Genomic DNA, 13,240 nt, shown 5'->3' with positions numbered 1-13,240 from the left:
TTCTATTACTATGATTATAGCAATATAATATATAGTTCTGTGGTGTTTTTGCCAGTTTTCTCAGAGATGAATATTTCTGCACTTCTGCTGACCTCTTGAGGAAGAAAGCTGAAGTACGCTTCAGGACACAAATACAGTTTAAAACCTCCAAAAATAGAGGATCAAAACATGTAAATGTATAACTTAAAAGTCTCAACGAAATTGATGTGTACATTAGACATCATAACAAAATTATTCCTCAAAATGTTTCCTGTTATCTGCCTTTCAGTGTTGCACTGAACTGTAGACATTAGTTGTGCATTATTTATTTTCGACAGATGACGTTTAGCATGTCTGTCAGCTTGCAATATTATTAACATGCAGAAATAAAATGTGCAAGAATAACATCATATAGATTTATTTCTTTTCTGATCAATATTTGTGATCACAGTGCAGACGTCCAAATCAGTAACAATAACTCCAGAATTTGCACAAAATCAAAACACTTATTGAAAGAAACACCGAATTAGATTAAAATCGTCCGTTACTGTACTTCAAGTTTGCAATCCATGATTTTAGAAACACATAGACATGTAACAGCTGCCCGGCTCAATCCAGTTTACAGTAAATATCAGGGAATGGTGTGTATTGAACGATATACTTACAGTACCGTGAGTCGATCACAATCGGTTATAAATAATCAATTGATACAATGTGAAGGTTTCCTTTAGAGCTGAAAACATGACTGACACTTTATAAACTATAACTACTTTACAACCAAATAAACACAAAAGAAACTATAAAAATAAAGCCTGTATCAGTAGTTTTAGTGACACATTAATCTATTCTAAGTATAAAATCTGAGTTTTCTGGTGACCAGCACAAATCTCCTCAGGCTGATTATCATTGACAACATGATGAACCAGAGCTGAGAAGTGAACATCTGTTGAAACTAAACTAATTACAGCTCCGCAAAAATACAACGCAACTAATTGTAAATGTTACAGATTATTTAAATCACACGAATAAAAACAACAAGCTCTACAGTTGCAGTGTTTCTGGTTATAATAATGCTATTTGTATAGATACATTTGGTAACACTTTAGAGTAGGGTCCAATTCTCATTTTTAACAAGTTGCTTATTATCATGCATATCACTAGGATATTGTCTGTTTATTAGTACTTATAAAGCACATATTAATGCCTTATTCTGCATGATCATATTCTATATCCCTTAATCCACCCAATACCTAAACATAACAACTTCATTACTAACTATTAATAAGCAGTAATTAGGAGGTTATTGAGGCACAAGTCGTAGCTGAGGTGAGAATTGGACCCTAAACTAAAGTGTGACCATAAATCTTTAGTATTATTATTATTTTATTTTTTCAGGCCCATTTTTTAAAGCAAGACACTACAGGTGAGTAGGGGGAAAATACTTTCCCCAATACATTAGGACAATTGTTCTGTATTACATATTTTCTGAAATGTTATGTTTAAATATGCAAATGAGGCATGATCTACTTACATATGCACTAATTTGCATACAAAAAAAAACAGAAATAACACTGAATAAATTATAATTATGGGGAAAAAAAACTTCAGCTACTGAATCAGAGATCTCATTTTGAGAAAATATCTTTAAAGATATGTATTATAATTAGGGCTGTCAAAAAATTAATCATGATTAATCGCATCCAAAATAAAAGTTTGTGTTTACATAATATATGTGTGTGTACTGTGTATAATTATTTATATATATATAAAAAAACACACAATCATGTATATATTTAAGAAAAATTGGTTATATTTATATATAATATAAATTATATAAATGTATATACAGTATATAAATGCAATTATTCCTTAAATATATACATGAATGTGTGTGTTTTTATACATAATAATTCTACACAGTACACACACATATATTATGTAAACACAAACTTTTATTTTGGATGTGATTAATCACGATTAATCTTTTGACAGCCCTAAATATAATTGAAATCTACAGACGCAAAGAGATCGAGTGTAACAAATAAAGACTTAAATGTGTATTTTCGGATGTTTTCTTTCCACTAGTCTGAGAGAAGACGAGCTTTAGAAGGAAAATAGCCCAAGTTGAGCTGTGAATGAAACACTGGTTTTGCCTGTAGTGTCTTGCGTTAAAGGGCTCTAATGCATAGCATTATACTTTCATCAATCCAACAATCCAGTCAGCTGACCGCTGACGCGGTGAACTAGATTTATGACGTCACAGCACCACCTGTAGTGTTCAGTAACATCTCTCCGTGATCTCGTGAACACGCGAGACTCAGGCCCGAAAGCTCCAGCTCCTCTGGAAGGGCTGGAAGGGTTTCTTCAGCGTCAGGAACATCAGCTGAGGATTGAGTCTCTGCGGTCTCTCTGGGAAAAGCACCGCCTCACTCTCAGCGGTGGGAAAGCGTCTTCGGTAGATGTCAGGATGAGATCTCTGGAACTGACAGCAATCACATGGAGGAAAATTAACAGTGCATCTCAGATTTCACAGTTTCCAAACATGAAGATATGAAATATAGTCAAGTTACCGAACGGATAACAGACAATAGAACAGAAATATTCAGGGTAAAACAATTCAAGCAAAAGAAAGCCATTATAAAGGGTTTTTACACGTATGCATAGCATTTTCTCCATTTTGATTTTTAATGATAACTTAGGTTGTTAATCGATGGTATATGCTTTTGTTGAAATAATCTGTTTATACTATTTCTAAATGATCTTGTTTAACAGCAGAACCCGTAGTGAAAAACTACATTATACCGATCAAATCCACCCACTCCCATGATGCACTGCATATTATGTGATTTAACCCCTTATATTGGCATAGCCATTACATATTTAAAACAGTAATATCCTATACTAAACTGATTTTCAAAATAAATTACAGAGGAGCCGTAATTTATCAATTTGCAACAAGAATATGTTCATACTCCTAAGGCGTGTTCAGACCTTTATTTTGAAATAGTGATGAACATGAAAAATCATGAAAGAATGGTAGAAACCTCCGTTTGTTTTCATGCCAAGAGTTCAAAAGATAGCATCCATTCAATTATTTTAGAAAAAAAGGTCTGAAAATGTTTTAAATATAAAGAAAAAAATAATAGATTCAGCATTAGTGATGTGGCAGCGAGCTATAATGCACATACGGGATCTTTCTTAGAGGTTGAATTCATTTCAAAATCTGCCAAACTTCCAACACTAGTTCTGAATAGGATGTCTACTTCATAAATTGTATGAAAATTGTAAAAATAATGGTTCAGATCACTCAAACAACATATGGAAATGGTGACGCCCTTATATGGGCAGTAATGTCAACTAGTGGAGAAGTGTGGTACTGCGCCCAAACTAAATCTCACTGAACGCTCATTTATGAGATAACCTAAAATTTGAAACACAACTTGTTCCGATTTTTTAGCATTTTTAGAGTCCTCCAGGTTTTGAAAATATACATTTTATATAAAATATGAAAAAGAAAAATTTTTACATTGTAAATTTTCATAAACTCGAACTTCTATACCTTTTTTTCTGTTTAACTTTAAATTTATTTCACTTCTACAAAAATTAAAACAAGACAATCTTACATCTATATTCCAAAGCATTCTTGAATTACAACAATTTAAGTTCAGAATCTGCATTTTCAATGTCTATAAAAAAAAAAGGGGGTGCCGCTTAAGGGGTTAAAGGCTGTGACTGCATCTGAAATCACACACTTCCCTACTCTATAGCAGGCGAAACACAGTAAGTGACAAAAGTAGTATGTCTGAATTCACAGTAGGTAAAAAGTGTCTGGATGACCTACTTCTTCCGCTGAGATTCTGAAGTGTGCATATGATTGAGACTTTGCTATCCCATGAGGCCACGGGAGAGGATTTATGAATGGCAGTGAAGCGACGCAACTGATGTTGGAAGGTCACATGATAATGACAGCATGATGAATGTAGGACGTCTGAATTACATTCATACAACAAACATTCATGCTTGATATCAGCAACTTTAAATGAATACTTTTATCTTTCTCCATTATTTTTGTTTGTAATGCTTCATGGGATTGTTCTTTCCCTCACTAAAGCTGTTCAGTCTTTTGTCCAACTTAAATACTTTTTTTGTTCAAATAAATGTTTGTAGTGTTGTATCTTATGCACCCTGTATCTAGTTGATTTGCTTCATGGCTTTTAATGTTTTAACCAAGATTTCCTAGAATCCATATGTGAAAAATGAACGAGGAAAAAACTTCCAGAACCAACGGCGCTGAAAATATGTTTTGGCACTAATGCACTCTATACTTTTAAGGATGTGCATTTGGCTGTATGCGTATACAAAGCAGTATAAAAACTGAAATATATTAATAGATCCCCTTTAAGCCCAAATCATGAACAGGTTTTCCTGCTTGAATGTTGATTATTCTCCTCATATTCTCCATTGTTGCGGCTCCTCTCTTCCCAGTCTGTCAGTAACGCTCTGTTTACTTCCTGTCTCTATGAAGCCCCTCCTTCTGAAAAGCACACTGTGCTCTGATTGGTCGGCTGGATCAGTGTGTTGTGATTGGTCGAGCGCTTCGAGTGTGTTTGGGAAATGTCCCGCCCCTTATCATAACCGCCAGTTTAACACACTACTAACTAACTCAACCAGGCCCCGCCCCTTTATTCTGCGTATCAATTATTATAATGAGGAATAACTCAAGACTACAATGGAGGCGTTTCAGGAGTTCAGAAACAATGTCACTGATATAGAGAAGAAGCATAATATGACCCCTTCAATTCTTCTATTACCGTAAATACATTGCACAATTTTTCTGTGGTAATGCACAGGATGCCAGAGATATTCATTTATCACTGAACGGATGTCAAAAGAATCCTTTCTAACCTGCTTGAGCTTCTTCTTCTTGTCTTTAATGGACATGTTCTTGTCTTGTATGATGCTCTCCAGCAGCTCCACGATGGCTCCCTGAGATGCTGAAACCCTCTGGTGCTCAAACTCCTCTCGGCTGATCTGACGGCAGAACGAGTGAGGCGGAGACGCCACCGACGTGTCCGTGTCCGCACCCGCGTACTTTATCTGGAAGAAACCAAAGCATGTGATCAGAATGTGGGGTGAGAAAGACTCATTCACTTTATTACACAAAAGCTTCTCTGCATAATTCATATGTCTATCTCTTAAAAAACTAAATAAGCCCTACACAAAAAGTCAACAGGGAATCAAGTTTGACTTACAACTCTTACTTTAATACCTTTTTGGTTAGACTTTACAATAATTTGTCAACATTAGTGCACAAGTTAACATGGACAAACAAACTATGAGCAATGTGTTTTACAGAATTTATTAACCTTTGTTAATGTTCATTACTAAAAATACAGTTCATGTTAGTTTACAGTGCATTAACTAATGTTAACAGACAACTTTTGACTTTAAAAATCTATTAGTAAATGTAAAAAATTTACTAAGAATAATAAATGCTGTAGAATTATTGTTCATTGTTCGTTCATGTTGACTAATGTAGTCAATTAATGTTAACAAATGAAACCTTATAGTAATGTGTGACTTTAGTAACTCTGCTCTTATATAACCAAGCCTTTGTGATATTATTGTTTTGATATTATGTTTGCCTGCTTACAGTCTACTTTGCACAATCCAATTAAAACTTAATGAATAAAATGCATCTAAGACTTCGTTTACACTTGGCATTAACATGCGCCCTGTATCCGTATGTTGTCCACACACACATTAAAAAGACGAGTGTAAACGCGCTTCTGATGGGAATGTTAGCAGTCAGCGTGTCCAGGTTCGGAGGTAGTCGAGGACGCATTGTGAACGGATCTCAGTGTAATGTAAACGCAATCCAGCCATCGTGTGTGTGTGTGTGTGTGTGTGTGTGTGTCTGCATTCACAGGTGGACGTCATTTAAATCCCCGCCCAGTCTCCCCACGTGGCAGTCAGAAAATAATGGCCAGATGCAGTTTAGACAATACATTAAATTTATTTGAACCTTACAATAAACGTTTATTTAGACTTACATAATACTGTGTGTGTTATTTTTCATTTTAATTGTGCAACATTTTCTGAACGAGTCGATCGCCTGTACAATCACAGCTGTGAGATCTTAATGAGGAGCGTGCGCTGCTTTGCCAGAGGAATAATGGGAATAAACTTTTTATTTTTTAATGTTTTAAATGTTGAATGTTTTTATTGTTTCAGCATGTTTATTAATCTCCCATATAGTCATTGCACGCTATAACCTTAAACCCCGGTGATCGATGATGTGACTTAACCATGGTTATTTTTGAATGATCAACTCTGGAAATATTCCTTCATTTAAAAAACGTAATTTGATTTAAGACTGGAGATTGCACATGAAAGTAAAGCTAGTGAGTAAAAGCAATTGGGACATTGCTTAATTTGTATAATCTTTACTATTATTGGTGTCATGCTACAGACCTAATTTAAATATTATGCAGGAAACAGAAATCTGATTGGTTATCCAGATACAGAGGCTACTTAATATGAACAAATGTAAACGCACCGTGTCCTGATTGGCTAATGATCAGATCTGCTTGATCAGATCATGGTGATCACATGTTAATGCCAAGTGTAAACGCAGCCTAAAATAATTATTACATTAATTCCAGTGTTGGTGTAATGCATTACTAAGCAATTAATTACTGTAATTTAATTACTTTTCCCCTGAAGTAGTAAAGTAAGGGATTACTCTTAATTTTTCTGATTACACTTCTGATGTAATTGCATTAAATACTGTATAGACTATAGAACAATTCTATATAAAACCATTTAACATCTAATGTTAAAATGTATGTTTTTTAATGAAACCTTCTCCCTTTAAATACTTTGGTCAGTTCAAGAATAATTTATGCAATTTTATATTATTTATTTGATAGAATTAAAAGAGCAGTTTCTTATATGTGTTGCTCAGCTGCTCGAGGTTGATATGGGATTTAGAAAGTAATTAGGAATAAGTAATGCAATATAGAGAGAGTAATTACTACAGTAATCTAATTACACTGTTGAAGATATAATTAGTAGTAACTTACCCAACACTGATCAATTCCCACTTATTATTTAGTTTCTCTCAGAAATACACTAAAGGATGAGTTATTAAATATGCCGTTTCATATTTTCAATCAGTTATGAAGTAATGAATGCTGTGGGACGCTGACCTGAGCTCTTCTGAGGTGGGACAGATGCTCCTCGACAGATTTCCGCAGGTTGGACGGCACCTTCAGCACACTGTCATGGTTATCAATCATAAACGTGAGCAGCTTTGTGGCCAACAGCTCATCCAAGTCCACCTCATCTGCAGATCCCAGAATGCACCGCGAGAAGGTCTGGACCATCTGTACGGGAGCGTCAGCGCCCACAAGAGACAGACCGTGTGAAAGATGCTTGTCCAATCTGCTGAACACTGAGCTGAATTATAAATTAACTAGGACGGTTAAGGGTTATCAGCTATTTCCCTGCAAGCAATTTTGCGTTTAAAGGACGTCTAATAGCGTCCAAACACAGTCCAGACGTCTAGACTAAAACAAGGCAACATTTGGGCCGTCAGTGAACGTTTAATAGACGTCTAAACCATCGTCCAATGATAGACTCGTCATCAATTAGATAAAGAAATGAAATGAGTCAAGAAATGAAACCAAACACCTTGTAATCACTGTTGACTTTGCTTACATGATGGAATATCGAACATCTCACAAGTTATTTTGGCAAAAAAGACATGTAACCAAATTCAAGGTTATTTTGTCTAGAAGTGTGTTCCTCATAGCCGGACTATATCGAGTCTATAATTAACCTCGACGCTGAAATGACGGCTATTGCATGCTGGGTTGCCAAATAATGAGCACATAATCTTTCAACTAAAAATAATTTGTTGAAACCACATATGTAAATTGTACTCCTCCCAACAATGCTAAAAAAGTATGTGTGATCAGATAAATCTGATTTATCAAAATGATTCCATTTACATCTGGTCACATAAATGTGTTATTGCAAAACAGATATAAATCCGATCTTCAATGCCCACGGCTATATGCAGATTTAATGGAGTTCACGTCACCAAAAGCAACAGTTATGAGCTGCATTTTATTGATCATCAGCTAAAATGTCAAAATCAAAGACGCAATAAGAGAGAGCAGCAACAGCCCTGGTAAGATCATTTCGGTTCTTTACTTTTAATGAAGATGTTTGTGTGTTAAGCGTCTGCGACTTACTTTCACTTTGATTTGCAATAGTTTGCACATTGGCTTAATGAATAGATGCTCAGCTGCTCATCTGCGGCGATGCGTGTTGCAGTAGCGTAGTCATAGCATGACATTATAGCCTATAACACGCTCTTAAGGTGCGTGCACACTACAAGCGACAAGTTACCATTCATTTCAATGGGAAGCGGGCGTTTTCCTGGCGACACGCGCGATCGCGGCCGTTGGCGACCTGATGGGGCGTGTCTGGCGACGCGACAAAGTTGAGATCTGTAGGTGCGTGCACACTACAAGCGACTTTGTCGCTGCAGGTCGCCAGTGGCTGGCGGTGAGGTCGCTAGTGGGCGTCCCCGCTACTGGTTGCCTAGTAATGTTTGTGAGTGACATTCACGGATGTTTCTCCATGTTGTAGACAACAAATGCGTTTTCTTGCCACTACAAACAAACATTTTGGAAGGAAAATTCGAAATATAAATGGAATCAGTATAACATGCATAATATTAAAGATGAACGAGAAACTGTGAGTGCTTTTTGCCATCGCGGCTATTTAATTGCAACAAACGATCAAATACCGGTCCATATGGGTCCACGAAACCAGTCAGGCTCTGAGTCAGTGCTGTGAACACCACTGTATGTACACGGAGATATATCACAACTTATAGCACAGTTTCTGACGGCTAAAATTAGCTTCTTGTTCCACTTGCCTCTGTAGCGAGTGATGGATGATCACGCGCGCTCCACTGACTTCACTCCTATTGGCTGTCGCTCCCGAAAGTCGCTCTTCGTTTGCATAAAGTTAAACAGATCTCAACTTTGTCGCGTCGCCAGACACGCCCCATCAGGTCGCCAACGGCCGCGATCGCGCGTGTCGCCGGAAAACGCCCGCTCCCCATTGAAATGAATGGTAACGTGTCGCTTTGTCGCTTGTAGTGTGCACGCACCTTGTTTAACTTTATGCAAATGAAGAGCGACTTTCGGGAGCGACAACCAATAGGAGTGAAGTCAGTGGAGAGCGTGATCATCCGTCACTCTCTGACAGAGGCGAGTTGAACGAGAAGCTAAGTTTAGCCGTCAGAAACTGTGCAATAAGTTGTGATATATCTCCGTGTGCATACAGTGGTGTTCACAGCACTGACTCAGAGCCTGATTGGTTTCGTGGACCCATATAGGGATCTCCCAGTCACGTGACCCCTAGCCGCGTGTCAGCCATTTTGACGGAATACATCCGTCAGCTACTCAGTGCAGTGATGCGCGGGTCAATGTACAAACAAACCCGCACCCGACCGACGTTTTCAACTAACCCGCCCGCAACTCGGACCGCAAAAAATAAGGAAAGAACATTTTGTACCCGACCCGCATTTATTTAGCTAGTAAATGCTCATAGTAGCGTCATTGGGCCATAGACGTAGGAACTAGGGGTGCGCGTGCAGCATTTTTCTGAATGTTGTATGATATAGCCTAGTGTTATGTTATAAAGGCTTGATTTATTTATTCATTCATTTCGTTTCATTTTCTTAACCATTAAGATGCTGCATGTGTTTATCCAGTCTAATCGAATTGTGCGTCTCTCCCCGGACTTTCCCAACAAAAATCCCGCCCGCCCCCTCTCAGAAAATACATAAAACTGACATTACTGAGCGTTTAAAAGTAGCCTATTAAAATTGCACAGTGGCTTTGGTCAGTTCAACGTGTTGGGAAACCGGGCATTTTGCCCCGCGTCAGCTTTTATATAAAGTTCATAAGGCGCTCAACATTCAAAAGGTAAATAAGGATTTCCCACTTGCATCTCTGCTGCAAAAGGAGAATTAACTTATAGGAATCATAGATCCATATGAAGCACCACAAGTTCTTTTTACAGGCATTAAATGTGTAGAACAACTTCCTGACATTGAGTTCGGTGACATTTACAGCTACATTATTCACTTCCCATCACGCTAACGCTACACCGGAGTAGACATTCTCTGACCGGAGCTTCATTAAAAGCATATAGAAGCTTAACGTTAGCATGCTATCGGTATCACGAGTCCGGATGGGTCAGCAACTCTTTGATTTGGACGCCAGCGGGGAAGGATTATTCAATCATCACCGCAAAAGTTGGTCTATGTATTTTTATAACCAAATTATAGTGACGTTACCTGTAATAATCTTTAAACTGAGTTTACAGGGGAAAACACAAAATAAAATCACCTGTTTATTGCCACCAACCACTTGTTTCTCCGTTTTATTTCTTTTGGGATACATTACAAAGATATTCCTTTTGTATGATCACGTATCTGATCGGATCCAACTCACAGCATCGCTCGGGCATGATGGGAATATTTCGCGACGAGCTGTAGTATCACCGGCGGTTTAGCATTTTCTATTCCGTCAAAATGGCTGCTCCAAATGGCGTGACGTCACGCGGGACGTCCCTATAGACCGGTATTTGCCCGTTTGTTGCAGTTAAATAGCCGCGATGGCAAAAAGCACTCACAGTTTCTCGTTCATCTTTAATATTATGCATGTTACACTGATTCCATTTAGATTTCGAATTTTCCTTCCAAAATGTTTGTTTGTAGTGGCAAGAAAACGGATTTGTTGTCTACAACATGGAGAAACATCCGTGAATGTCACTCACAAACATTACTAGGCAACCAGTAGCGGGAACGCCCACTAGCGACCTCACCGCCAGCCACTGGCGACCAGCAGCGACAAAGTCGCTTGTAGTGTTCACGCACCTTTACATGTTTCATTTTTAGCATTGTTGGGAGGAGTACAATTTACATGTGTGTTTTCAACAACCAGATGCATTTACACTTGTCCAGTTTTGTCTGGAAAGCGTCTCAGACCTCCTCCTGAAGTGGTTTGAGCAATCGGATTAAATCCGTCTCGAATGCGTTTCGGAGGGCATTTACTCCTGGCCTTTTCACGATCGGATAGCTATCCCATCACAGAAAACGCATGAAGTGGCCAGGTGTAAGTGAGGAGGTGAGTAAGTTACCAGAGTTCGTGCTCCTATGGTGTCGTTCAGAGGGGGGAGTGAGGGGTTGGCGCAGACTTTAGCCATCAGACGCATTAACAGCTGTAGTTTACGCCGGTTGGCCGGAGGCAACAGGAGACCGCAGACCTGCAGCGCTTCAGCCGCAACCGACTGCCTCTGCAGAAGACCTGCGCGGAGAACACACAAATACTCATTTATACTCATTCAGAGCCTAGTTATGTGAATCCTTACATTAACAATACAAATAAATATTATTTTAAAGGGGTCATCGGATGCAAAGTTAATATAAATTGTTAGCATATAAATGTGTCTTTGCTGTGTGTGGACACAACCACCATACAATGAAAAAAATACATTCACTCCTTTTTGTTTTTTTTATCCTCAAAAAACCTAAACACTCTCAATAATCAAGCCGTTTGTAAAATAAACAGTGCTTTTCAGGTTTTTCAGGTAGGTCTAACAGTAGTTTTCAGGTACAGAAATGTAATAAAGTAATTAAATTAAAATAACGTTGCATATTTGACTTTATAAATTAAAGATGAATCCTTATTAAAGTTACAAAAACTATTTAAGAGCAGCAAGTGATTTCCTTGTATTTTGTTTGATTATCATTTCTTAGACTTGAAAGAGAACTCAATATTTGCACGCTGTCTGGGACATGTGTGCGCTTCGGATGAGTGCACACACACACACACACACACACACACACTTCTCTTCTCACAGCGCGTGCAAGTTCTCTTTCTCGTTCTCTTTCTTGCTCAGTTGCTCTTGAATGTAAACACAGATAGCAACGTGTGCAGTTCATGTCTCGCCTGTGCTTGCGCGCTATCAACACTCGGGTGATGACGGCGTAAATGACTGGTCATGTTCGAGCAAACGGCACTTGCATTAAACAAAGTTTACAAAGAGTGGCTGTTTTGTTCACATTCTTTTGATTATCGCTGTTGAAATGTATTATTGGGGAGCCAGCGACAGAAAAATAAAGGTGAAATTCGAAAAATTTGAATATGGTGCAAAAGTTGATTTATTTCAGTAATTCAACTTAAAAGGTAAAACTAATATATTATATAGACTCATTACAGGCAAAGTGAGATATTTCAATCCTTTATTTGTTTTAATTTTGATAATTATGGCTTACAGCTTATGAAAACCCCAAATTCAAAATTTAAATATTGTGGAAAGGTTTTCATGACATTTCCATAATTATTAAAAAAAAAAGTGCCTGTTTTACCTGTACATTAGCGGAACTGTCTGTTTTACCAACAAACCAGATTATAGATCTCGTCATCAGATTTGAGATGAACCGCGGTGCAAGTGTGTCCCCAATTTTTTACAGAGAACCGTTACACCCCTACTACTATGAGTTAGTTTTCAACTGGGTATTTCAATAGCTGATACATTGAATAAAGCTATACAAGTAATGTGTGTGTATATATATATATATATATATATCACACAATCTTGAATAGACAACTAAACAAAATAACATGTAAATTACTAGAGGTTCTGACATTTTTTTTAAATTTTGAATGAATTTAAATAAAAAAAATCATGTTAAATTAATTATTCAATGACTCACTCATACTTCATCCAGTAATGAAACAAGTGAATCAGCGTTTTTTAATGAATCTCTTGAATTCAAGAGTCACTTGTAGTTATTTGAAGCGGCAAATTACTTCCAAAAGCTGATTTGCTCTATTTTGACGCTTGCGTAGACATCAGTGTTTATATCAGAACTATAAACGTTTATCTCGGTACTTCAAACACTACCGTTTAAAAGATGGCAAGATTTAAAAGAAGTCTCTTCTCTCTAGCGGCTGATTAAATGGCACTGATCATATGAAAAGCTTATCATCACTCACCCAAAATACTGACAAATATTTCATACAGATGGAAGGTCAAAAGTGGTTCTTTCAGTCTCTGAAAATGTTCCGCGACTGTCCTGAAGACGTCTCTCTCAAACCCAGGATACATGGGCTGCCTGGCGTCACTGCCATTGGGCCCTGAAGATGAAGCAAATCCAGAGATGTAT

General features: G+C 37.6%; 1 protein-coding gene across 2 annotated transcripts in view; it reads right to left on the bottom strand.

Moving 5' to 3' along the window:
• Window positions 1–1,960: 1,960 nt before the first annotated feature.
• LOC306991968 (DEP domain-containing protein 1B-like) overlaps window positions 1,961–13,240 on the bottom strand; it is a 19,307-nt gene continuing 8,027 nt past the window's right edge. The window contains exons 7-11 of one of the 2 annotated variants that reach the window (XM_079600308.1): window positions 13,071–13,211; window positions 11,209–11,375; window positions 7,191–7,367; window positions 4,885–5,076; window positions 1,961–2,461 (exon numbers count right to left, since the gene is read on the bottom strand). In XM_079600308.1, the coding sequence (XP_079456434.1) occupies window positions 2,297–2,461; window positions 4,885–5,076; window positions 7,191–7,367; window positions 11,209–11,375; window positions 13,071–13,211 (842 nt within the window). In that variant the 3' untranslated portion in view covers window positions 1,961–2,296. The remainder of the gene's footprint in view (window positions 2,462–4,884; window positions 5,077–7,190; window positions 7,368–11,208; window positions 11,376–13,070; window positions 13,212–13,240) is intronic. The other variant, XM_079600309.1, reaches the window with a different exon arrangement.

The sequence above is a fragment of the Phoxinus phoxinus genome (assembly GCF_949152265.1).
Source record: "Phoxinus phoxinus genome assembly, chromosome: 23".
Lineage (NCBI taxonomy): Eukaryota > Metazoa > Chordata > Actinopteri > Cypriniformes > Leuciscidae > Phoxinus > Phoxinus phoxinus.
Note: the sequence above shows the minus strand (reverse complement) of the source record. Positions and strands in the feature narration are given on the sequence as shown.